The sequence below is a fragment of the Pezoporus occidentalis genome, unplaced genomic scaffold (genome assembly GCF_034315485.1).
Source record: "Pezoporus occidentalis ecotype Australia unplaced genomic scaffold, CSIRO_AGI_Poc_V1 ctg3, whole genome shotgun sequence".
Taxonomy (NCBI): domain Eukaryota; kingdom Metazoa; phylum Chordata; class Aves; order Psittaciformes; family Psittacidae; genus Pezoporus; species Pezoporus occidentalis.
This window is the reverse complement of record NW_026914940.1, coordinates 17,364,376-17,392,367: the sequence shown is the minus strand read 5'-3', so window position 1 is coordinate 17,392,367 and position 27,992 is coordinate 17,364,376. Positions and strand designations below refer to the sequence as shown.

Sequence of the window (27,992 nt, the reverse complement as noted above, 5' to 3'; positions counted from 1 at the left end):
ATCACACCCAAAGAACTAGGATGCAAATGCTTTATAAGCTTGAGGCACAGTCTGAGATACTATAAGACTATGACACTGCAATAAAAAGGGGCATGAGGGGAAGTTCCCCTCCCAAAAAATGGAATTCTTTTTAACATCCTGAACAAATAATTCAGATGGTTGGAAGAAAAGTAAGAGAAAGTAATACATTATTCTTTCACAACATACTCCACCCAGAAAACATTATTCTGGAAAAGACATATGAATCAAGTTTTTTTAAAGCTTGAAACTTTAAGGACAATTACTTCTTTAATAAAAACACTCCAGTTGAAAGAAATATTCAGCATGTTATAAAACTTCTTACGAAACCCTTCACTGGTTTTTGGGCCACCTCTATTACTGAGCTCTGCAGAAATGATAAATCCCTCTTTTTTTCCTTGCCACAGCTGCAAGAGTAAAATAAACCTTATCCCCCAGGATTTTTCCTTTTCTGTGTTTAGGACTCTTGTTCCACGGGCTTCCCCTGTTCTCAAGAGGTATTACTGCAGCCTACGCTCAAGCTGGCATTGGGCTGCAGAGCTGATTAAGAAAGTCTGGTGGCAAAATAATCACATACTGTGGGCTGTGAATTATAGCTGATAGCATATATACGTAAGTCCCGCAGAGAATATATGTTTAATCACCTTCAATGATTATGAAAAATTGATTCTGACCATTACATCAGAATGTCAGTATTACAGCTTATAAAACTGAGAGAGTCTGAAATGATCTAGAAATCTTCCATCAGCTATTCTAGTTTCCTAACCAGAGCAATGATTTGAAGCCTGACACAGGACTTGCTCAGCAGATATTTTTTATCTGTGGAGTCTTTATGGTCCAGAAATTTCTTCAGCCATCAGTTATCAAATACAATCTCTTTTCTTCTGTTGTAAATATACTCAAATAATCCTACTCATATATCACTCCTAGTGCTATCTGACAGAGTTGTGCACTGATTTTTAGAGCATCTCTCCTGTACAGTCTTTTGCAATGCTTAAAATTTATTCTCTATGTTCAGCCAAATTGTGGGTTTTCTTTACTAGGGCTCACAAAAGTTGTTTTTTCTAGTTTAGATGTTATAAGGAACAGACAGTAAATCAGGAGGTAACAAAATAATCTGATCCATAAATTCAGAGCAAAAGCACAAAGCTGGAATTTAACCATCCCTGTAGTAGTTTTTACCTATCTTCATTTTAGGAATCATTTAGGCATTTGTCATTTCAACTAGCAGATAAATGTGGTACTTTTTTCAGTATTGAAGATACTGTAGCATTAAAGCTAAATGCAATCTAGCTTCAAGACAGCTACACTCCATCTGATCAAAGCTGCTTGGCACTTGTATCTAGTCAACAGCTAAGGTTTCATTGTGCAACTTTAAAAGCAATGAATTGAGAAAAAAACATTTGACAGTTTTTACAGTACTCTTTCTACTGTGCTGAACTCTTTGTATAGGAAGAGCTGGCAATCCATTCAAGATGTTCACATTTGTATCTGACAGAGAAGTTCACATTCGTATCTGTCAGAGAAACAGCATGATTTAACAGCTGGCTGTCATTTTCACCAGGAGCTCACTCTAATGTGTGCCATGGTGTTATCATGGGATATTAATGCCATTCGAAATACCTGTGATTTTTATCAGTGCAATTCAAACATGGGTGCTTAAAAGTCATGCCCCTTGTTTGAACTTCCTAAACAAAGTTCTTAACAAATGTGACATGCCGTAAAGCACCTGCTCTCACTGGTGTCCTACTGCAGTGGCTCTTTGAAGCTAGATACCTGCATGATTATCTGCTCTCCAGCAGTTTGACTTGGTACAAGGTTCACAGACATCATCAGACTTAAGTGTCTGATTAGCTAAGAATGCCAAGGAATGCTCATGGGAAACCAATAAATTAGAATTTGAGTAAAAAGGCTTAAAATGCACAAATATATGAACAGCTAAGCTAATTGGGTTCTACAAAAAATATCTCAAAAGAATAGTCTTAAAAGATGAGCTAACAATTTGCTACTGTGCCTGCAGTATTTATATGCACTAAATAGATGTGCATGACACAAGATTAAAGTATCAAACTTGGAGGTGATATGCAAAGCTGTATAAACTCAGCCTTTATTTGAACTCAAATAGCCTTCTTCCTTATTGACACTCTATGAAGAAACAAACTGATAAACTCTCAAATTAAATGGCAAAGATGATAGAGGATTCTAATTCAGTGGAAGACACTTTACATCAGATTTTTGGGGCCTCTTCAGAATTAAAGCTGTGCCAGCTTAGAAACACAAAATAAATACTCTTAGGGATGAAGATTTATTGCATAAAAGGAGCCTATTTGGGACCCAAACATTGGTGCAGTACTGTGTCTGTCCTAATTAATACTGCTTTTATGCTTGATCATTTGGTGCAGAATGTCAGACTGACACAGGTACTTGATTATCTCTGTGGTATTGCATTCCTATTTTACATGTTACTACTCATTTTAGGCTAATTCATTATTAAGACAGTGCCCAGAACATTATAAAATCTACCCATTTTTAATGTGAGGCTATAACACCATATAAAAATCAATGCACAGAAAGACTGCCCTGTTCAACATGAGCAGTTCCTGCTTTCTATTGGTCTTATTCTCTGCTCATGTTCTCACTCCTTTTCCAAACATTATCTGCAGTCATGTTTGAATTTCTTCAAAATGAACCTGAGATTCAAACTGTTCAAGAGTAAGTTTTCATTCACTTCTGAGGTGCAAAGCAAAAAGAACGATGGGGATCAGACCAAGCTTTCCAATCTGAGGTAAAATTATCTCAAATTATTTCAGAAAGCTCTAATAAAATACCACACAAACAGTCAAAACCAAGCAACAATAACAAAAAGAAGCAGATCTTTTCCCCCATTCCCCTCTTCCTGTGGTGCTCATGACATGTAAAGATACAGGTATGTCTAGAAACTCTCTATGAGTGTGCAGTTGACTCCAGCCTAGTTCTAACACTGGCAGCAACTCGAAGTGAGAGCAGCTGGGGGGACTGCTCCTTCACCTATTCCCTTGGCATTCCCCCTTGACTCTTGTACCCAGCTGGTGAAAGCTAATTAAATTAAATCTGGTCTACAGCAGAGTACTGGAAACTGTGGCATTTATGAATTGAGCAGTGTCCCTGTCCAGAATTTCTCTGAGCATTGTGGTAGTTATTTAACAGGAATAAACTCCACAAGAGAATAAGTCCCCCAGGTTAGCGCTCATGAACTATGCATCCATACAGCAAACCACAGTTCTTTATCACAAACGTAATACCTCATGGCCTGCACAGGACTGAGCCAGATCTAATAAATCCTGTCTCTCAGCAGGGGTAACTAACTTGTGCACACCATTATGCTGACAGTGAGCTACCTTGTGCAGCATCAGACACGTCTGTTCGGTGTCAGATTTTAAAGGACACTAGAAACCAGTCAGTGAAGCAGCTTTACCTTTTGTAGTCTGCTAACAAAGCCATTAATTGGGACCCAAATATCTCTATATATGTTTTTTCTGTCCAAAGAGCCAAACAACAGGAAGAAGCCATAATTGTCTATTTCTCAGATTCTTTCCTCTCTTCTCGTCTTCGCTGGATTCTTTACTCTCCAGACTTGCACCCTCTGGCAGTGGCAAACTATCTCTGCTGAATTCAGCCCAAATCCATGAGGTTTCTCTCTTAGGCTACCTTAGATTGCCAGTACTTGCTACAGTATCTAGCAAGCAGGCTGCAGAGCATTCAAAATGATGCTCCAGCAGAAAGCTATTATAGAGGGTTTGGACAGTTCATTACAATCAATCAAGTTACAGCAGTCTAATGAGTTCCTAGCTTAACAACCAAGCAGCTGTATTTAGAGGGTGGCGCAGACTTAGATAATTTACTTTCATTGGTACTGTGCAATGAATATGCACCCAGTTATGTCTGAAAAACTTTATCTACTTAAACTGATAATTTAACTGATGGCTATCACATGTGCATCCAAATAATCTAATTTCTGTCACGGCTGGTTAGAAATCACCAAGCCAGTTTGGCAGAGCAAGGCCCAACATTCAGGGTCATACACATTTTCTTACAGTATCCTTAAGTGTGATGAGGGGGACAGAATCTAAGTATTGCATAAAAATATTGCATATTTTCTAAATATTATAGTACAGCAAAGGTTTCTACTTCAGTCACAGTCACCATTATTCATAGAGTAACTTCCAAAATCCAAACCCTACCATTGTTGGTTCATGTTCTGCTGGAAAGATGAACAGTAAAAAAGCTGAGGAGTATCAGAAGAGCCCAACCAAAAATTCTGCCAGGAGTATGTCAGGATGTGGCCCTTGTATTAACGTTGTAGAAACAAATAATGTCTGTATAGCCTAATAGGTTTATTACTTTAAAAAGAGATTTCTGTGCAAGGAAAGCCTTAGTGAATCCTTAAAAATGAGCAAGGCTGATGATGCCATACCTGTAGCAGATGGGTCTGCAGACCTGCCATTACCTAGGCCTGTGGTATGGGAGAGGATATCCATAGAAATGTGCCTTACTGATTGATCCCCAGGGAGGAAAACAATTTCAGGTAGGAGAGTGTTTGCCGATTTCTCTGCTGTGACTGAAACATCTGACTACAATGTAACAAAAATAACTCCCCGGTTGAGAAGTAGAAATGAGTATATATGTGGCTTTTCCTCCTTCAGGTGAATTGTAGTTACAGAATGAACAAAAGACAAAAACCAAGAGGAGTAACTTCATAAGGGTATCACAATAAAATTTGTCAAGTACCTTTTATGGACAAATTCAATTTATGCACTTGGATCAGCTACAGCACTCTTCGGTATTTGTATGTCCTTGTGGATTAGCAGCTGGCTCTCCTTCAGCATTTTTAAACAACCCTGAACTGCATAATTGCCATGGGACGGTTATAACTCACACTGGTCATTTATGAGGATTTACACGCTGGTACACTTGGTTATTCATTAAAAAAGATTACTCCCATAAGAGATACTGCCTCACATGATACTCATGCTACTTCTCAAATACAATATACTTAAGAAAAAACATATGTTGAAAGTACTTTTCTGGCCTAAGATATAATAATGGCAATAAATATATTGTGCATACAACCTTTTAATGCTTGGAAAAACTGTGTGAAAGACTTCCCAAGAAAATATTTCCTATTACTTTAACTAAAAAGGAGGATTGAAGGATAATTTATATTCAGAAGGAAGGGTAAAACATGCTTCAGTTGGCTCTTTTGCACTGCAGCAATTCCCTGATAATCTTTTTAAATAAGTTGAAAATGTATCATGCTACAATATGATAAAACACTACATAAAATTCCACAGACTAAATTGTCCTGATAAGATACATAGAGCTAAACCCTTGCACTTAGAAATATATGGTCCATGACAAGATGTGCTTTGGGCAGTTGTCCTGAAGAAGGAAAACTAAAACAAATCAGATGACAACTCTTTTCCACGAAAGTATTTTGCTCATGTCATAAAAGGTACATTCTAAAGGTCATTTTAGAAAGATTTTATTTCTAGCTTTAAAAAGAACATGCATTTTTAAATTCTCCTGAAGTCAAAGAGAACTAAGCCCCTTAAAATCCTTTGAAAACCTGACCCATCAGTTAAATAAACAAACCAAAACCACATTTCACAACAGCACTCCAAGGAAATTTAGGCTATTTATATCTATCCAAGCTAAGTTACAGGTTTCAATATAAGTATTATTTCACCATATTCACACACCCCACAAACGTTAATAACCACAATTATAACCCGCAGTAATATTTATCTGGAATGAAACAGCAAAAAAGTTTTGTAGCAGTATTGTGACTTAAAATCAAGCTGCCTCAAGTCCCATGCATGATCCACCATACCAGTTTCAAAGAAAATACCAACCCAAATATTGAATAGTTACCTAAAGAACCAAAATATTGAAAGGATGACTTTCAATAAGTGTTGATATTTTTCAGAACACTTAATTGCTTAGCTGCTTAATTTAACCTACTTATTTCAAACACAGAAAATGCAGGAGTTCGAGTCAACAGCCATACCTTGCTCACAGAGCTTTGAGAGACATCTAAATCATCAAGCAGTTTAGTAACAGAGCAATCATTCCTGTAAAATCTGCAAAGGAAACCTGAGTGTTGGTCCTTGACAGATAGCACTTGGCTTTAAACTTAACTGCTACTCAAGCTGATGTACAAGTTTATATAGTTTATAAAAACTATTTCTAAATACTTTTCAGATAAGAGTCTAATTGGATTGCGTTTTCCCTTTAGAAAATTACTAAAGAATGGATCACTTCTAATAATGTAATATAAAAAATCCAGCATTTTTTTAAAAGTCACACTAAATTTACAGTTGAACTAATTTTAATAAATATAAATCAAATGCATACATAATACAGCTATTTCATCTCTTAGCTCATATATGTAGGCATTTTCTTTTCTGCATTTATTCAGGGGTATTTCTTGCTCAGGTGTGTTTTTTTTTAAAAAACAAACAAAAAATGAAACCAAAACAAACAAAAAAAAAAACCAACAAAAAACGCCCAACAAAACCCAAAAAAACCCTACTAAAATAAAATAGAATTAAAACCAAAAAAAAAAAACACCAAGTGCTGCAACACTAATTCAGTTGAAACATTTAGTGTGCAAGGGAAGTTTCAGAACAGGATTTCATAGATTCATTCAATCCCATATTTCCTATTCATATGACCAAATAACACACAAATTACATGAAAAGTAACATTTATATGAATCATGCTGTAACTCTGTCTTATGTGTGTGTGTATCAACATGTCATACTTGGTTGTGAGGACCTAACAGATTTGTTATTCATCAACATTAAGAAAAGAACATATCTGCTCATATTTCATCATTAACACACCTTAATTTTCTTTACTGCTTTGATATGAAAATATGGAGAAAAACGCTCCTCCATCAACAGATTCCTAATTTGCCTATCCCTGCCACAGGAAGGAAAAAGAAGATATACACACGTGAATTATCAGTACCTGGTTTTTTGCTTCTAAGAAAAAAAGAGTAAAATATTATATTTTAATGCACAAATAAGTATATGAAGAGGAACAGAGCTATGTCCAAAAAAGGAAAAATATTTAATATCTGAGAGTTGTTAGAGTAATTGCTAATCCTGTTTTTCTCACAGCTGACCTGATTTGAACAGGAGGCTGGACTAAAGGACCTTCTGCAGTCCTTTCCAACCTGAGCTACTTATGATTCAGGTTTTTTTATTATTATTATTATTACCAAACAGAGATTACAACCTTTGTGCTTTTTTAAGGAGCTGGCACAAACTGATTTTATATTGATAACATAACTACATTTCTTGCCTATACCCCTTAATTTAGACTAGAGACTTAAATTTAGACTCAAAGTCTAGTTGCAGGCACTCTTACTGAAATGGGCAGGATTAGGAATTTCTTTCCATAGGGTTTAGATTTCCTTTACTATTAGTTTTCTCCTGCAGCCATCCCTTCTAAATATAATCAGCTAAACAAAACCCCAAACATTTTAATACTCTCAGCACAACACTCCCTGTACAAAAGCAGATATTGACAATCCAGACGAGCAGATTCGGCAGCTGAGAAAAGCTTGTTTCCTGAGCAAACATACTAATAAGCATGCCAGGCTCCAAGTGTTAAGCCATACTCCAAGCTACATTCATCTTGCCCCTTCCTGCTCCCAACTGCTAGCTCCTTCACTAAATGTGCAAAATGGCCATCAACTAAAATACTCACAGAAATACTTGCTCTATTACTATTGCTATTACTATTACTTTCCAAACCTGCACTGTGCAAAGTGTCTTTGGTGGAGCTTACTTCTTGTCAGCTCTCTGCTGATGCTGAAAGAGTTCTTCCTTTTTTCCTGCAGAAGCTTTGAGTTACGCTTTGTAACTGAAAATTACCGGCTGTATTTTCAGACATGCTAAAGCCAAGTCTTCTTGGTCTGAGGTTAATTGGTGGTCGCAAAATACAGCAAAGGAGGCAAGCCTGCTTGGTGATAACAATATCCTAGCAGAGCCAGAACTCAGTGGAGCTACACTTAATGCAGTTTCTACCTGTCTGATGAATGTGAAAAAAGGGCAGATTTGGTCCAATGCCACTGCAAAATTAACAGAAAGATGCAGTAGGCTGTATATTGTAAATTCTATGTACTACAGTCTGCATATTCATTAGCTTTCTGTATTTAATTATAAATTCTTTTATCTTTTAGTCTTTTTAGTCATAATTTCCAAATATTAATAATGAAAATCTGATTGGGTCATTTTACTGTTAGATAAAAGATTACTGCACAAAAACCCAGTCAACCAGCATGACGTCCAATTACATGCCAGAGTCAAGGCAAGCAGTCCCTCCCACTATAGCCTTATGACCTACCTGTCCTGCTGCCTTCCCCCTTTTGAGCTCAGGAAATTAATGCATACATATATGACATCTTCATCTCTCTTGATTCATGTCTTAAATAAGCATTCATAAATAGCATCATCATTTGTACTAGAATTAATGAGTTTGGCATAGAGTAATATTCATGTATTACTTAATACAAAATGAGAGCAATTTGCAAGTTTCTCAAAGGTAAAAATAAAAGAGGAGTAACTACTAAGGTGAACATGGCGACCATGTAAAATAAGAGGTAAAAAGAGAATACTTGTAATAAATCTATGGGAAAACTTCAAGACTACAAGATTTATCAGTCCACAGAACATTTCTGCCGCTAATTTCCCCATTGCTTTTAACATAACCACTCTTTTTCAAAAATTCTTTTCTTTTTTTTTTTTTTTGAGATAAAGAGGAGAAAAATTCTTATCAGGAAAAGACCAGCATGGGCAGGAGGTAGCCTGAACAATCAAACTAATCTTTTTCTAAGACCAGCCTCTCATAGTATGAGTCATGTTACACCCAAGCCACAGGGTAACATACATAACAGGAACAGATACACAGATGTCACATTCCCACCTGGTAATAAGAGTTAAATCAATTAGTACTGACAATAAGAAAATATCACACAGTAACATATTTGAAATCAAGTAGAGTATCCTCTTAATGTTGCTGGCTTAAGTAGGAAAGAAATGAAATCATCTTTCACTTGCATTTCAGGTTGAACCTCTACAACTCCGCAAATACTGGGAAAGTGATAAGGAATTCTTCATCACTAGATTTGTACCACAAACCCATTGCCAGATGGTAACATCTGATAAATCACTGATAAATATGAAACTGAAGTACTTAGTAGGAAAACTGAATTTAACTCCAATTCTGCAAATCTGTAAAAATCTGTTTCGGAAGTTTTTCTGTGGTGTGGACCATAAATAGAAACAGTAAACTGTACAGAAGTAGAAAAGCATGTGACAAAAGCACTGTTTGACCCTGTTCTACCAAAAATAACCTTACTGCCTGTGCTCGGTTTCATCCATCACAATCTACAACTCTTTTAGCTTTATAATCCAATACTTACCCTACACATTTGTGTGAGTTTATATACCGAGAACATTAGGAAAAAAGCACTTATTAACAGCCTCTCAACTTGCATTTACAGGGGTTATGGTTCCTCAGTCCCCAAGTAGTGCTAATCTTACATTTTCCTCTTATTTCCTCAGTTTAAAAGTTCAATTACAAAATCTCTGACATTAAGAAAACACCATATTTTAGGAGGTAGGATCTGCTTGATTTGAGTTTCCCTGTAACCAGTGTCTCTGTCTCCTGCTGCTTCACACTGATTAAATAAGCAACAAAACACTTTGAGTGTCTAATGCAGCAACTTGCTATCTAAATTAAATATGATAAAGAAGCGGGATCTTAGACCAGCCATGTGTATAATCATAATTAAAACATACTATGAAGCAGGCATTACAAACAGGACAATGCCTATCCTATGGCTTCCTCACCTGCAGAGATAACCAAACCAGGAGATGACTTAGCCTAGGTACTTAAAATACCACTAACACACTCGCTCACAGAAATTTCTAAGGTGAGAGAAGAGAGTTTATACTCTGGCCAGTGTTTTATTTGATGGTACAGAAGCATTATTAAGCATCAGCATGTAGTGTGGGGAGTTCAAACCTGCAGTTTTATATAAATCTATTTTTATCTCCAAAAACACAGGCAGGGAATCCACACATTAGAAGGACAGGAGAGAACTGCTATATTTAGGATTTACTGGAGACTGTAGTTTTGAGGGAGTACTTCAAACCTTTCACACTGAATTTTTATTCAATGTCTTTCCTGATACTTAGTGAAAAATTGCAGAGATTTGATCAATGATCTTGATACAGTCTAGGCAACAAATTTCCTAACTCTTAGTAAATTTACCTCTGGTAACTATCATAAGCTAGTCTTCTGATGAAAAGCTTCATATATATCACTGTGCTGCAAATATCACATCTATCAAAGTTTAGCCCTGATCTGCAATATTCAGAACAAGCAACATTCCAGCTAACAATGCCATGTGTACCTAACTTTACTGAATTTAAATCCCCATCACACCAGCACTGGGTGTGCTGCTTGCAGAAAGGTTTAGAATCATAATCTCTCCTCCCATGTGCAAAGCAATTAGTTATTCCACCATCACTATTGTTTCAATGCTGAAGCTCAAACTGCAACCTATTTTCTTCCATGGGGCACCTCTTTGAAAAAGCCTCAGTACCACACCGGGAAAAATAGTTTCACAGTATACTAAGACACTAACCATGTTGAACCTTTCCCTTGAGCCTTGATGCACAAATCAGGGCTGCCGCAGTACTGCCTTTCAGCCTTAGCTGGCAGAGTAGGGACAGGATTTCCCCTTTGGCTGGGATGAAATAGATCTTTTCAAGTTAGAAATAGGATTTCAATTAAAAGAAAGCTCATACAGATTTTTGTGGCATGGATTACACTTACACGTACCTCCTGGACAATGCCTCATGACCATTTTACACCGTCTGGATTCTGCAATGGTTGGGCACGGTATCGTGTCTTTTGCTGGCTTCTTCACAATTTGTCTTGTTCTCGTTTCCAGGCCCCACTTAAATCCACATGTTTTGTTATTTCTGCTGCAAGTTCCCCACTCACTCCACTGACCTACTTCACAGCCTTCTGATAAAGCAAAAGAAAACACGAGTAAGCAATTATTTTGTTTTTAATTTGTGGTTGGCTTTTTTTATTGGAATACAATATTATAAAGCGTCACTTGAAAGTTTTACTGTTAACAGGCAAAAACTTCCAAACAAAATTAAAATCTTTTACAGAAAATCTCTGAAAATCATTTCAGCCAGCGTCAACTTGAGCGTAAAACCATCTGACTATCAATATGAACGTAGAGACATCATGTTATTCCCAAATATTCAAAAAGCCTTCTAAAATCACAGTTTATTAATATTTTTTTTTTAATAAATAAATCTCATTTGGTTGTCACCAGGATTTGCAAAGTTTAAGAGTTCACATTTCCAGACCTTAGCCATCATGAAATTCAAAGGATACTCTTGAAAGACAATCTGTTCTGGCACAATTCCAAGGCTTCAAGCTAAAACACCAAATTGTGAGACTTGAGAAATACTGTGAGAACTGCCAATGCTGGTTGGAGTTATATAGTAATTTCTAGGAAAAAAAAAAAAACAAAAAAACAAAAAAACAACACCCTTATTTTTTGGTTTATATTTGTTACTTCCCTTGGAAAAGGTGGGGGGCTGCAAAGAAACTGAAAGTGAATATGTTACAGGAATGCAACCTGCCCTGCCCCTGGATTCTGGCCTTGGTAAAAGGCCAAATGAGCAGGTAGTTTTGTGAGGGCAAGAACCCAACAAGTACATCACTGATTTACAGTTCTAATGCAAAAAAATGGCCTTCCTAAAATCTTGTAAGTTCTGAACTGTAAAACCTCATACACGGTGATTTACAATTGAAAGGACAGAACTTTCTGATGCAGGACAGACTGCCATTCCCATTAATGCAGTATTTCAAAGTCTGGGGAAAAAAAAAAATCATTATTTTTGATAAAAAAAATGCAGACCCAATTCAGTAGTCAGTATTTCTTCATAGGAAATGTTGAGCATCAGCTCAAAAACAGTGCCATATTTGAACTTGCCAACTGGAAAAAGAGCTGCTTTAGCAGCATTGCTGTACTAGAAGACTCACCCACACATTCCATAAGCTCTTCCAAAGCTGCGAATCCAGGGGGGCATCCTCGGAAGCAGCGACCTCTGTGCGAGTAAAAGCCAGTTTTGCATTTGGTACAAAAGTCTCTGCTAAAGCAGGAGTCGCAGTTTTCTATTCTGCATCCTGAATTAAAAGGATCATAAGGAACAGTGAAACAGCTAAGTTAGGGTCAGACTAAAAATTGAACGACTGTTATAAAAAAAAATCAAGAAGTACTCTAATGAGGAATATTGCCATCCTGAAATTCATCTGCTCTGTAAGAGAAATTAACTGTAACTATTTACCACATTTTCCCCTACAACATTTTAGTCATATTTTTTAAATCAAAAATATAGCTAAAACCTCTATAGTTAGGTAATATTTGAGTTAATTACATCTTTTTGGAGGAAAAATGTTCACTCTACATTATTTTTGTGTTTAACTAATTTTGAGCCAATGATGCAAAAGTTTTGGGAAGTATGCATGTATTGTATGCACTGTCTTCAGTTTACCATTTGTCATCAGAAGCAGGATATGTTTTCTTTTCATGAGTTGACCCTGTAAATAGTTGAATGAATGCTTTCATGTATTATATCTGATGTCCATATCTACCAGATACGCGCTACCATGCAAAAAGCCTCAATTTTTCTGGATGTAACTCCTCTCTGTTATTAAGGCAGTTAACCCATAAAAAAAAACAAAACCCAACATTAAGTGATTAACAAACATAAAGCTATAAACACTAGCAAAAAATCCCCCAACATTAAATATACTATTGTGTTTTGAAATACTGGATTTCTCTGAAAATTTAAGAGAACAGATAGACTACATCCATGATAGACTACAGACTCAGAGGCAGACTGTTCAGAAACATCCTATTCCATACTAAAACATGGCAACTTGGAAATGAACTAGATATCAACATTCAGATGCACACCTGAGAAGTGGAAATACTTACATGGAGACTTATGAAAGTCAGTCACACATACCTAAAAAAAAAATGCCAGGGAAAAATGGTCCCAAGTTTAAAAAGGAAAAGCGATTTTACTTGGAAAAGTAATAAACACTTCAAAATTATTTTAAAATAATCTAATCCTTCAGCTAACATAGTTAATTTATAGTTAACTATCCTGTCTTCAGGTATCTGAAGTCACAGAAGGAAACATTTGTTACTCAGGTCATGCAACAATATACGAATATTTTTGGTCAATTAATTTATTCTTCATTCTTTTCTAAAGAAAAAAAAAATACAAACCATAATGACTTCTGAAATAGCTATTGGTAAATATGCCCTTCCCTTAACAACATTTCAAATTTAGGTAATCCTTATAAAACAGATTTTAGTATTTATTCCTGAACTTCAACATGCCTAAGTAAAGCACAACATAACAAACTGGGTGGTGGTGGAAAATTATTCTTTGTTAGTAATTAGGGCAATATGAGGCTTTTTAGATCAGGTTTCTTGTGGCATTGGACAATAAATCAGGCATATTGCATGAAAAAAAAAAAAAAACAAACAAATGCTGGTACTCCTTTCTTTGGTTAGAAGGAATGCGAATATCAGTTTGAAGTCTTACACTGCCAATGATAAGCTCTGCAGGCTCTGTTTAGACACAACCACACATAACCTGTATGCTGCTGACTCCTGTGTCCAGCATCTCTCAAAGGGGCTTTAAGAACTTGTGTTCACACAAGCAGCACAAGCTGGGCTTCTTATCCACAGTTTACTTTATAGGAAATTCCCAAGAACAAGGGTTGAACCATTCTCCAAAGAAGAGAAGATCACTGCCCAAGCAATAACCCTGCAACATCACTCCCCTAGATTAATCTGACTGCACAAATGATATGGTGACTTGCTCTGGAGAGTTACTGCAATAGTTAATTGCAAGTTATTTTATTATGTTTGAGATTTGTTATCTACTCGAGATGTACTATGCAAGTACTTTATTACTTGCAATGCTTGAATCAAACACCTAGTGTGCGTAAATATTCAGAAAAGAACGTTTGCCTCTTGCCCGCCCACACAAGACAGTTTGAAAAGACATCAAGGTTTTTCCAGATCTTGTAGTTCAACGATGAGGTGCAATACAGAACATTAAAAGAAAAATTAGCATCATTTAACCCTTCTTCGCATCCAAGTGACACAAGTATATTTTCTGAAATAAATATCGTTTTAACTGTTGCTTTCAAAACATGTTGGGGAGTTACAAGTTTAAACTTTAAAGTTAATCCATTTGAACTTTTTTGGGTGAACGAGAGATTAAATGAAAAGCTTTTTGACAAAAGTTGCCTTTTTATAACATATAAACATGCTTAGCAGGCAAAAGCCTGCCTCACCTTTGCTTGGGATACCCTTCATAAAACTACTGCTATTTAAACTGCTATTGTGTATTGCTAGTATACCCGCAAATATCTCATATTTAAACATTAAATTAGCGAATGAATAAATCTTTAAAAATATGTAGAAAATGGTGCCCACTAGAAGTTTTCAGATAGACAAGGGCGCCTGGGAGACTTGAGAAGCAGTAAGAAGCCTAGAACTCTGGGGGGCGCAGGGAAGATAAGATTGGCTTAAAGGGGAGAAAGAGTTGACAAATTCAGTCCTGCGGAAGAACCCCAAAGAACAATCACATACTTTTGGCAGGCCTACCATATCTGTAGGGCAACAATGACAGAAACCTAATCATCAAAACATGACAGCAAAGAAGTAAAGGGTGCTTCATTGGTGCAGCTCCCATTTAGCTAGCAACAAGAGGTCTGTAGGTCAGCGTTAGATGCTCGAGTCCTGACTCCTTCCTTCACTTGTATTCAATTTTCAGCATCTCACCAAGGGTCTGCTTCCAACTAGACCTCAAATCCCTCCTGTTCCTGATCAGCATCATGTCTCCTTATATCCCCCTGGCCCTACTGCCCTCTATTCATAACCAGGACCTCTCAGACATCATAACACTTACTGCAACTCTTCTAGCACAATCTCATGTATTCTTTCCAGTGATTCTATTTTGAGAAAGCCAGAAAGTGAAATACATGCTTCCATTCTTTCACTTGAAAGGTATAAAGCACCACTGAAAGCCACTCCCATGTGAAGACCATACATCTTTTTTCCTACCATTCACATATAACTGGACTTTTAAAAGCACTCAGGGAGGCCCATAGAAATCTGCTGGTATGCTTGATTAGCCACACTGTTTCTAAACAGATGACACTTTTTAAAATGTCACACCATACTTCCCACAAGAGTTGTATGTAAATACTAAAAGGAAAACATTCTGACCTCACCAAAACCCATGGCAAAGGTCCTAATTGCTTCAGCAAAGGCTGTTTTAAACTAGTAACTTTCTTATCCCATCAGATTGACCAGACCCCACTGAAATTAATGGGAAAAAGTAATATTAGAAACAATAAAGAGTATAATGTTTCATGATAAAAACATATTTATAAAGTGAAAAGTGAGAACTGGAAAAGAGCAGTACTCCAAAAGTTAGAAAAACTTTCTAGTAGATTACTTTCAATCACAAGCTGTCCCAGGAGTGGTTATAAATTCACAGCTCCATGACTTCACCCCCCAGGGGAAAGGGTGGAAGAGAAGTCACTACTCTGTCTGGTGAAGCTGAGCTGGGCTGAAATCAGACAGAAGTGCTTTGCTCAACTGTCTTTGGTGTTCAGACAAAACAAAGCGAAACAGAAATTTACCTCTTCAAGAGCTTTAAAATGCTGCTTTATGGGACAATATATATAACTTTTCCATTGGAAAAATCTATTGATACTGTGCAATCTCTTAATTTAGGCTGACAGAAGAGTAAGAATGTGTATGACTGACATTTCAGTAGAGCCCAAGGGTAGATTATAGCATGTAAAAGTGCTCCCATGCCTGAGAGTAGTTACAGAATATGCTCAAGAAAGAAACTTAACTCCATAAGCTAATATTGCACTGCTCAGTCAATAGGCAGGAAATCTACCAAACTGAAGGACGTCTTTGGTTCTAGAGAGAAAAAGGAGAAAAGAAGGATAGTATCATCTCCCTTAAAATAGGCCATTGTCAGAAAAGAATTCAAAGACAGAAATTTAAACCATATTTGACTTTGATTGAAACAGAGTGGCAAAAAAGAAGTTATGTACAGGACTTAGGAGTCCAAGTCCCCTTTTCCTTGATTTTCAGTGAGCTCTAGCACCCCTATGACACTTAGAATCATAGAATAGTTACGGTTGGAAAGGACCTTAAGATCATCTAGTTCCAAACCCCTGCCATGGGCAGGGACACCTTACACTAAACCATGTCACACAAGGTTCTGTCCAGCCTGGCTCCATCCCTCCAGGGATGGAGCAATCACAACTTCTCTGGGCAATCCATTCCAGTGCCTCACCACCCTGACAGTAAAGAACTTCCTCCTTATATCCAATCTAAACTTAAGTTTTAACCCATTACCCCTTGTCCTATCACTACAGTCCCTAATGAAGACTCCCTCCCCAGCATCCCTATAAGCCCCTTCAGATACTGGAAGGCTGCTATGAGGTCTCCATGCAGCCTTCTCTTCTCCAGGCTGAACAACCCCAACTTCCTCAGCCTGTCTTCATACGGGAGGTGCTCCAGTCCCCTGATCATCCTCATGGCCCTTCTCTGGACTTGTTCCAGCAGTTCCATGTCCTTCCTATGTTGAGGACACCAGAACTGCACACAATACTCCAGGTGAGGTCTCACAAGAGCAGAGTAGAGGGGCAGGATCACCTCCTTCAACCTGCTGGTCACGCTCCTTTTGATGCAGCCCAGGATACAGTTGGCTTTCTGGGCTGTGAGTGCACACGGCAGCTGGCCCATGTTCATTTTCTCATCAACCAACACCCCCAGGTCCTTCTCTGCAGGGCTGCTCTGAATCTCTTCTCTGCCCAACCTGTAGCTGTGCCTGGGATTGCTCTGACCCCGGTGTAGGACCTTGCACTTGGCATGGTTAAACTTCATAAGGTTGGTACGGCACCAGCCCACCTCACAAGCATGTCAAGGTCCCTCTGGATGCCATTCCTTCCCTCCAGAAAAAAATAACTTTTTTCTGAAGTATTTTGCACATGCACCAGATATTTTGAGAAAGTAATAGCTGTGAGCCATTTTTCAGTCAAGGTTAGGGCAACAATTAGATGTGTAAGAAGTCTATTTAGCTGGCCAGGAATAGTAAGTTTGTATTTAGGCTTTATGATCTCATTTATGTTGACCCACATATATTTATGTAAATGTCACAAAAGAAACAAATCTGACTGATGCGGATGAAACTTAATATTTATAGAAAACTATATAAATAGTGCATTAAAGAACTCTGGAAAGAGAAAGCCCAGATTATAAATCGTGTCTAAGTTAGAGATATTGGGGTTTATCTGCTTAAAATGTGATATTAAAAGATTTTTGTGACTTGCTTTTGCTTCCTGACAGTCATGATAAGCCAGTCCTACTCATTCTTCTTTTAAAATGAGCATTAAAGAATTGACAGTCTTACGTTTTAGAGATAGAATCAAAAGCCCAGGAGTTCAAAATGCAAATTCAGATATTGAATTAAATATAGACTCAGGTACATATGCCTTTATTGTAAAAGAAATAGTACATGCTCTGGTAAACATCATCTGTTTGTATTAAAATTAGAGCTAGCGTAACATTACCAAAACAAATACCATACTTCCATAGTAAATTTATCACCAGCTTATAAGGTGATGCAGAATCAGATGAATTGTAGGGAAAGATATGCCTTTGAATATATGCCTCAAAATATTGAGATGCATGTGCTTCGAATTTTAACATACCTTAACAAGGTTTATTATATCATTTTCTTATCTGAAGCACAATATGATGAATTTTAAGGTCAAAAAAGGTCTACCTCAACTATAAAAAAAGTAGTGATTCATTTGTACTTTTATTGATATGCATAATCTTGAAAATTTTACACAGGCCTTATTTTGCCTTTGTGAAAGATCAGATTCTGTAGCATTACCATTGCAATACTGTCCTTTCCTAAACATAATCAATGTGACTATCCATCCATAACTCCCTTCATAACAAAGATATTTAGAGGTACACATAGTGGAAAAGATTGCTGGTCAATTTCTCGTAATGTTAATAACAATTCACAGCAAGTTCTGCTCCATATGAATCTTGGACACGAGTGAAGAGAAGTTGACTATAGGGAAGGGAAGTGAGAACATGCGAGGGGATCTGCATGAGTGGAAACCAGCAACCACTAGTGTAAGAAAGAGAACTGCACTGAACACCTTCAAGGTGGAGAGATAATGATCATATTTTGCAAAGAGAAGCTGCTGACTGAAGCTGTGGAAGGAAACAGGGCATTCCTCAATTGAAGGGCTTGGTAATCTTAAATACAAAAGAATGCCTCAAGCAAAGAAGTCAAAGTAACAGATGATGATTCACTACAGCTAGTGTTTTACTTTTGGAGGTCAAACTCAGTCTTTAAGGCAACATTCCAAAGGAGCCTCTGGGCCCATAACTTGCGAGGTTGGTTATCTGGGGAGTGACAATTGTTGCTTGGTCCAAAGCATTAAATACTTGAGTCTTTCCCATGGACTCTGACCCAAAGCTCCCACTCTTCTTTCCTCAGATTGCTGCCTCTTCTACCCTACAACCTCCTAATTTCACCTGTCCCCAGACTGTCCTCATGCCCATCACACTCACTCCTTCCAACTGCTGCTCCCATACCTCTGCTGGTCAGTAAAACAGCACTGGTGCTACAGACTTCATGCTGCCATCCTGACGTGTGCATTGGCATTCCACACCAATCTGTCATGATCAAGCACCACCTTCCAGAATTTCTTGAGCTGAGAGATACTTCAAAAATCCAGACAGACTACAGGTTTTGTAGCTAATCTTGAGGACCCAAGGGCGCATGAGGGGCAAAGACTGTGCTAGTGCTAACAAAAAGAGACAGATGCAAGATGCTGAATAAAGTTATGATGTGAAAAGTTCTTAAAGTGGATGGAGTATCATTTGTACAACCAATGGAAAGAGAAGAGAGACCAAAACTTTCAGAAAAGTCCCTGAGGAAACAGTAAGAACAGAAGGAAAACCATAAGTAAAAGAGCTTTAGCTTACAATGGAGTATCTGTATTAGATATTTAACCTCCTAAGCAGCTATGGCATAGGTAGTTACAGGTTTATTGTTATTATTATTATACAAATAAAGATTTTTAAGCTACAGGGCTGGGGTCAAACATGAATTCTAGAAAATGACACACACTGCCACTTGACCACAACAGGCCCTGAAGTTTATCACAGGTCTACCATTTCATAGAAAGCAATGCTTGGAATACAACATCCTAATTATAAAATACTTTAGTGAGGATATTTTTTAAATTAAATTCACTTAATAAAGACTTAGTGATACATTTCCAGTAAGTTCTAATCTCAATTCATTATTAGATGAGATCTTTTAAATAAATGCCAAACCACAGTGTTTTCAATTATTACTTCACATATACACAATTGCCTTATTAAAATCTAAATTGACTACAGATTTAATAAATCTTAATTCAAAACACTGTCATGATTTTTGTTGCCAGACAGATGGAATAAAACTTTTCCATCAAAACACAAAGGCCAAAACTAAAAACAAATAGATAAATAAATAAATACTCCAAATTAAAAAAAAAAAAAAAAAAACAAAACAGAACTATTTGAAGGAAGGAAAGACATTGAAAGAGAGAAGGAAAATATAAAAGCCTATAAAATATTGACAGATGGACCTCAATTTCTGGCCATTCAACTTAATTTTCAAATCCCAAATGCTATATTAAGTTTGTTTTAAAGAGATAAGGCCATATTGGAAGAAAACAAATGCAAAAGTAATGAAAACTATTTCTAAAAAGTCAGAAAAAATATTTAAAGCAAACAGTGCTGTCCCTGTGGTAACTGAACCCCTCAGCAGACCGTTACAATTGCATTGACTACAATAGTCTCAGACAGTCATATGCTCAGCTATATTACATTAGAAATAGTCAAGCCATGATATATTAATGATGCCTTGCTATTTTGTAACAAAGTTTAAAAAAAAAAAAAAAAAACTTTCTTAATAAAGTGAATTTACTACAGGTACTTAATAAATGCTCAATTTATTTAAAAGCTTCTCTTTATCTTGATTTTACTGAAGGCACATGGAAGGGGAAATTACACTTTTAGCAATGTCGAGCTCTCCTGTGAAGAAAGAAGGTGAACCTAAACAAATGGAATAGCCAACCAAAGCTGAAGGGAGCTGTAATTTCTCAACACTGAGTGCTTCCTCCCCCTAAAATTTTAGAAGTTACTATGGATACAGACTAGGTTGAAAGGTTCAAGATAGGCTCGATCCATTAATCAGACCAATGTTAAACCAACCACCCAAGTGACAGATTTCATCTTAGTCTTTAATTCAGTTTTATTTTTTTCTCATGAGATTTTTTTTTTGAGCAGTTCAGTTCAAAGTCAGTAATTATTAAAATTTCTTGGAAAACTAACAAAGTGTAGCTTTTCTCTTGGGTATTCTTCTACAGAAGAGACTCAACACTTTCCAATTTCATGTCCAAATGTACTGCATTCTCATACTGCAGAGCTCAAGATGAAAAATATCTCCAGCAGGAAACTCTACATCGATTTCTAGAGACAGGCAGTCTCAAATTACATGATTCACTGTTACTAGAAAAACAGTCTAGAACCACTTAGCAAATTCAAGACACACACATACAGCTTACATGTAGAAAAGAAAGCTAATCTTGAAATTCAAAATTTCCATCATTTTAGAGTTGCTGCACTTGGCTGTTGCATTTATTGTGTTACATTTGGCACTAAATATGTTTGGATTTTAAAATCATGTCAACATTTTCCACAAAGATGTGTTCTATCGCTTGTCTAACAAAAACGGGCAATTTTGACTTATGTAATTCAAGCCCTGTAACCCCCAGAAGGATTTTTAAACAGCCAGAATTTTTCTTATTTTTAGCTGAGACAGTATTATCTGAGCAATGGAGTCTGTAACTAAGCATACCTAAAAGTATCTAACATCAAGTAGGAAGAAACCTATTCTACTTCTTAAGAATGTTTATTTTAACTCAACTTCAATCCACATTCAAAATGTCTGTGTGTCCCCAATGCAATGTATGTGCCATGCAAGATCACCAAACCAAATTGAAAAAAAAAAAGATGAGATTTATAAATACACCAGTTGGCAGTTACACTAAAATAAAAATATACAATACAAAGGTCATTGGAGGAGAACCAGAACTGGTCGGTAAATGCAACTGCATCATTAGTCTCACAGGGGGAGACTGTCAAAGGCATGAGGGTGAATTAAGTATCCAGTGCTCGACACATGCCGACATGGGTTGGACACAATTCACATTTATGCTTTAAAAACTAATCCTGTAATTCAGGGAAAAGGCCACTTTCAGTAAGTGGTAAAAATGAAAAAAGTTATATTGAATTCACCTTCTGCAAATAATCTTTTGGTTTGGGTTTTGTTGTTTTTTTTAAAGTAAAGAAAGACTTGCCAGTACAGACTACTTTTTCTATTTCCTAAGCACAGTACAGGCTAATACAGATAAATTAACCTATTTCCCAAAGTTGTAACTATATTCAAAAACATTTTTATAATGGGCAAGTTTTTACAGCATGGTTTTGAAAGGTTTAAAGTGGACAAGTTGCTGAATTCATAAACATGTTATGAAAATGAAGGCCAAAATCCTAAACTAATTTACAGAAGGGATACATAAACCATATACTGGTCTCACTTAATTTTTCATCAAAACCTAGCCACCTGGTATAGATTAGGCAGCACTTGGCAATATTACACAGCAGTTGGGGATGCAACCTGAAGAATACCGTATCTATGGAGCCTGCACAGGGAATGGGGAAAGAGGCAGGATGTCATTCCATGGGCTGGGACAGGTCCAAGCATGGCTATGAGTGCTCATCGTCCAGTTCAGGTTGCCACAGACTGACCTCACACAGGTCTGAAGATCATATGTGATGTGATGTGAAAGCCTTCACCCACTTTCTCACAATGTGGTGCATATCCCAGTGACATGTCACAGTACTGAGGGGGAGAATGTTGTTCATGGAACAGACACTTGATTATTCCAGGAAGCAAAGTAAAGCTATTTCTCACTTCAGGTTCCTAGGTTCAGTGACTTAATTCTGGTTAGACTATGACATACACACACATACAAAAAAAAAATCATAAATATGAATTAGAGGTAGTAACAACAATTAATAATCCATATGGGTAATACTGCACATATGAGCATATGGAAAACTCGATATGAATCAGTACAACTGCCAGACAGCAATGAAATAATGTGCAGAGATACCAGAGCACTTGTTGATTTTAACAGTTGTGCTTCTAAGCACAAACATGCAAACAAGGAATCTTGTTGCACATTAGCAGGTTGTAAATTTCCAAATAAAATGCAGTACTAAAAGTGAAAGGTTGTTTGTTTGGTTTTAATAGTACATCTGTTTTATTAAAATAGCAACACTTACATACTAAAGTATGTCTGGTGCGAGGTGTCTGGTCACATGAAATTTGTGTGGGAACAAAAAGCATGACAAGAAGCCCACCCATATATTAGTGTATGTACTGACAAGTTCCTACATGAGGCACTGTTAAATTAATGCTTAATCCTTTTTATTTTCATATAGTGGGAATCTGTTAAAATTAGGACTATCTGCTTAGATCATCATTCTTTCCTCAACTTCCTTTCTAACTAAAGCAATAAAACCAATAAAAATAACCACAACAATAAAAACTACACTAATGCATCAACTATTTAATCTGCTGAATGTTACATATCTTGGAATGAGTTGGGATGTTCTTTAGCAAAGAAGTTTTATGATGATCTTGAGACCTTCCTACAACAGTGAATGTAAGGGTTCAAAAAAAAAAAAAACAAAAAACAACTCACTTGAACATCTGTTCATATCTGGCGTTCGGAGTCCGTAGTACCCCGATGGGCAAGAATGCAAGCATTCACCATACTGTCTCATTCCTTCTCTTCGTAGGAAGAAGAATAACTTGTGTTGGCATCTGATGCACCCATTATCCTTTGAACAAGATAAACAACCTTTGCAAATTGGATTTGGTCCATAGCTAGCTGCAAAATAAGAAGATAAATTGCACTTTGAGATCATTTTGAAATTATTTTGGCTAGAGGTCCTCTTCTCTCTAAAGTGTTACTTATCTACCACATGGTTACAAATAGTTTTGAGAGGAAGTTTCTGAAAGTGCACTTCACTCTCATACATCTGCACTGGCAAGTGAATAAAGAGAAATGCAATCTCTACATTTTTTATTGTACATAAGGCAATTTAATGAATTTACACACACTGAAAATAAAAGTATCGGCAAGCAGAGACCAAGCTATATAAAGTTCACCAGTATAACTTAAGTAAAACCCAGGTGCTGAATTCTAGTTTGAAGCTGGGAACATAGGCACGCAACAACAAAATATATGAACAAGAGCACACTGATACATGCACCTGGAATGACATGTTCATGGAAATCTGGCAACCACACTATTGTAGTTTCTGACTTGTGAAGAAAGCAATATTAAGAGTAGAGAATTCTCTGCAGAACAGGTACAGCACTAGCAATGCTGTCCCATAGCTCTCAGGGTCCAGTCCTAGAACAACTCTCTTCTTGCAACCTTATCTCAATCTTTCTAATAAGAATATCAAGACAATTATTTCCAAGAAAAGAGTAGAAATTTTAACTTCCAGTCGCCTTTCTCTACAAGTTTCTACCAAAATGGGCTGAAAACAATATGCGCAAACATTACTGAAGGAGATACCATTTTAGATCACCAGTTGCTGTGACTTCAATTCTATTCTCAAGTTCTGGTTTTCTTTCCCCCCTTTTGTTTTTTTTTAATTACTTGGCTGATAACTTTAACACAAACCTCAGCTGCATTACTTTTGCCCTTATGAGCTTTTATTATCCTGCCTTTCCACAGAGTCACCAAACACTGCCTTGTCCCCATAGGCTGTCAACTCCTCAAGCCCCGAGTCGGCACTAGCAGGTTAGCAGAGGGAGGATGGCTCATGACATTCCTGGAAACAGCATAACTTAACAGGTCTGGTTTAAATATTAAATTGGCTACAGGACTTAACAGAAATTTGCTAGTTCAAACTCTGTTTACTGGAAAGAAAACAAAAAAATACCATGCAACAGAAGGAAAGTGTCTTCAGGGTCTCACGAGCTTTTTAACAGAGCAGCTAGCCAAAAGAACAAAGACTATGTCTAATGGTTATATTTTTAAAAACTTATAAGTATTTACAGCCTAACAAAGTACTCTGGTACTTTTATCTTGTATGGATGGATAATTGAGGTTGTTCAATGGAAGACTTGGTCAGCAGAGCCAGGAAAAGAAAAAGCCCACCACCCTCTGGAACCGGTAGCTGATAAGCTTTACTCTCACCTTCACACATCTGCACACCACATTCCCACTCCCTCTCTGTTCCCGTCCCCCACACATGCCACACCAAATTCAGTCCAACAGCATTCAACTCTGATCTTGTACAAAATAATCCTAGTGGGTGGCAGGCAGGACAAAAAGGCAAGCAATCAGTGTGAAACAGCTCAGCTGTGGGACACTTTGAGTCCTGAAGTCCTCTGACACCAGGCTCACATAATGAGAACCACTTGATGGGAATGACATCCTTACCCTCTAGGGTATATGTATGATTCTTTGCCTCTCTGATAACCCTTATGTAACAAGGCTTCCTATCAGACCAACTGCCTTATACTACTAAACCAGTTCCCATCTCCTGTTGCCCACAAGACTTCAGATATAACTTTTTCCTACACTTCATGTTGCTACTATTCTCATTCACAATCCACATCTTCAAAGACATATAAGAAACAAACAGACGATGAGCTAGGCGTGGTGGATACATCCCTCATCTTACTGTCAGCAGGGAATTGCCTATCTGTAACCACATTAAATAATGTGACCACGTACTCCAAAACAATTGTTGCTTAACGCATGGTGGGCAATCCTGTAGTCTTCTGAATCCCTTTTTAGTCTCCTTGGATCTCACTCTTAGTAAATCTGTACCTCCAGCTTGTTCAAGATTCCTAAGAGAAGCCTGCACTATACAAAGAATTAAATAGAACAAAGGAGTGAAGATGCGAGATGCCTGATTTTATTTGTCACTCAAACACTTTTCTTTGGAGTTTCAATCAGCTGAAGTCAGATCTCATATACAGCACGTGCACGATTATGACTCTAGGGCCAGGCCAACCACTGAACAGCATGGTTACAGCTAAAGGTGACTATGAATATACATATATACACAGATATAACTAAAAGCTATACAACAGCAGGCTTGCTGGCAACAGACAAGGTACCAAGGTACACCTGCCTCAAAGGGTTAAAAGATCTTTGCACAGGCCTTAGCAGGGCTCACTGAAAGAGCTTCAAACTGGATTTGAAGAGGGAAAAGGATAAAACCAGGCTCACTAGAGATAAGTCTGGGGGCAGCACACCAATGTTTATGGGACAGTGTGCTAGCCAAGGTTCTTCAGTGTACCACCATCTCAGTGGAGGTAGGGGATTGAGATCCATGAGGCAACAGTGAAGCAAGTCTTAATGATGTGTTAGAAATCACAAAAGTGCCTGAGAATGGTCACATAGCAATTAAGGCTTCTCCCCCCAGAACAGTGGCAGAATCAATAGTCCAACTGAAGTGCCTCCACACCAATGCATACGGCATGGTAAGCAAACAGGAGGAGCTGGAAGCCACTGTGCAGTAGGAAAATCATGACATAGTTGCCATCATGGAAACATGGTGAGATGACTCAAACAATTGGAGTGGTGTGACAGATGGCTATAAACTCTGCAGAAGGGATAGGCAAGGAAGGAGAGGCAGTGGTGGAGCCCTGTGTGTTAAGGAGTGTTTTGATAGTCTAGAACTTGATGGTGACAATAGGGTTGAGCGTTTCTGGGTAAGAATCAGGGGAAGGCCAACAAGGCAGATATCATGGTGGGAGTCTGTTATACAACACCCAACCAGGATGAAGATGCAGACAAAATATTCTATAAGCAGCTGGGAGGGGTCTCTCAATCACTAGCCCTTGTTCTCATGGGGGACTTCAATTTACCAGATGTGTGCTGGAAATACAATACAGTAGAGGGAAAACAAACTAGGAGGTTCCTGGAGCGTGTGGAAGATAACTTCCTAACACAGCCGGTGAGTGAGGCAACTATGGAACACGTCCCACTGGACCTGTTGTTTATGAACAAAGAAGAACTTGTGGGTAATGTGATGGACAGAGGCCATCTTGGGCATGGCAATCACAAAATGATAGACTTTTCAACTCTTGGAAAAGTAAGGAGGGGGGCCAGCAGAACTGCTACTTTGGATTTTTGGAGGGCAGATTCTGGCCTGTTCAGAAGCCTGGTTAACAGAGTCCCTTGGGAGGTACTCCTGAAGGGCAAAGGGGTCCAGGAAGGCTGAACATTCTTCAAGAAGGAAATCCTAAAGGTGGAAGACCAGGTTGTCCTCATGTGCCAAAAAAGAAGCCAGCAGGGAAGACAACCGACTCGCCAGGTCCTGAACTTGGGTCGCAACAACCCTGTGCAACGCTACAGGCCTGGGGAAGAATGGCTGGAATGCTGCTCAGTGGAAAAGGACCTGGGGGTGTTGCAGACACATTTAATTATGCTGATTTCTCTGAGCTTCAGCCATAGCTTTGTCCTAACATACTCTCATGCGAAAAGGAGCTAACAGCAAAAAATGATCCTCCATTATCCTGTGTTATCCCTTTTTTGGAGAGGGATGGCACATCTTTCACAGCTTAAGGTCAACACAAGATATATGAAGGAGTTGAATAATACAGTAATTTTGTAAGTTGTATACATTTATTCCAAAATTTTGACATGTATGGAGGTTCCTCAGACCATGACATCTAGACTCTCTTATCTCCTGACCAGCCTTAAAAAATTATTTGTCATTTCTATGCTTGCATCTTTTTTCCCTGTTACAGAAACACTGGGAGAGTCAGTTCATCAGAACTTTAACTCACTCATTGACTTTGGATAACAGAGTTCAAGATGGTCACACAGTTAATGCTCACATAGTGATGACCTTCCTTGTTCATCTAGCTGATTAAGTTATAACAAAAAACTAAAAACGCATCAGATATTTTTCTTTTTTTTAATCACACTAAGGAAAAAAAAAACACTAAAGAATGATAGGGGTGTAAGAGGAAATAATATGATTTATATGATGCAATACAGCCAGTGAACTTTATGAAATAATCTGAAAACTTTCCACTGTGCTGCTCAAGCATGACATTGAAAAATTTCCAAGTATTTTATATACAGTAAGTTACCGTGAAGTTGGTGGTCTCCCACATTGTTGTTGCCTTTATTCTTTTCAGACCTTCATGGGAAGCATACTGACTTCTGTGACAGTTTAACAATGCAGGGAAAATCATGGTACGGTCTACTACTACATTACTTGGATACTGAACAAATACTTTAACAAATCAAGTATCACAGCACTGGTTTCGGTGTCACATCAGCAAGCCATCTTGAAGATACCAACTTAACTTCCTCTCTTTGCCCCTATGTACGCAGGCTATCATTAAATCCTACTGAATCCCCCCGCCCCAAAGTATTCCCTTTCCATCTTGGTTTCTTAACATAGCAAATACAATGCATTCTTATCACATACAGCTTCTTCAATTCTCATATGATTCCTCTTTGAAGGAGGAAGCCAGTGCCTGTGTTCAACATAAACACCTATACACTTCCTTTCAAATTTCTTCATAATTTTCTATTTCTTTCTGTATTAGACTGTAAGAAAAAATAACAAACTTACAAAA

At 37.6% G+C, this 27,992-nt stretch overlaps 1 protein-coding gene across 2 annotated transcripts in view; it reads right to left on the bottom strand.

Moving 5' to 3' along the window:
- RSPO2 (R-spondin 2) overlaps positions 1–27,992 on the bottom strand; it is a 107,855-nt gene that overhangs the window by 24,297 nt on the left and 55,566 nt on the right. The window contains exons 2-5 of one of the 2 annotated variants that reach the window (XM_062627176.1): positions 23,068–23,256; positions 12,145–12,288; positions 10,918–11,106; positions 6,065–6,137 (exon numbers count right to left, since the gene is read on the bottom strand). In XM_062627176.1, coding sequence (XP_062483160.1) covers positions 6,091–6,137; positions 10,918–11,106; positions 12,145–12,288; positions 23,068–23,256 — 569 coding nt within the window. In that variant the 3' untranslated portion in view covers positions 6,065–6,090. The remainder of the gene's footprint in view (positions 1–6,064; positions 6,138–10,917; positions 11,107–12,144; positions 12,289–23,067; positions 23,257–27,992) is intronic. The other variant, XM_062627175.1, reaches the window with a different exon arrangement.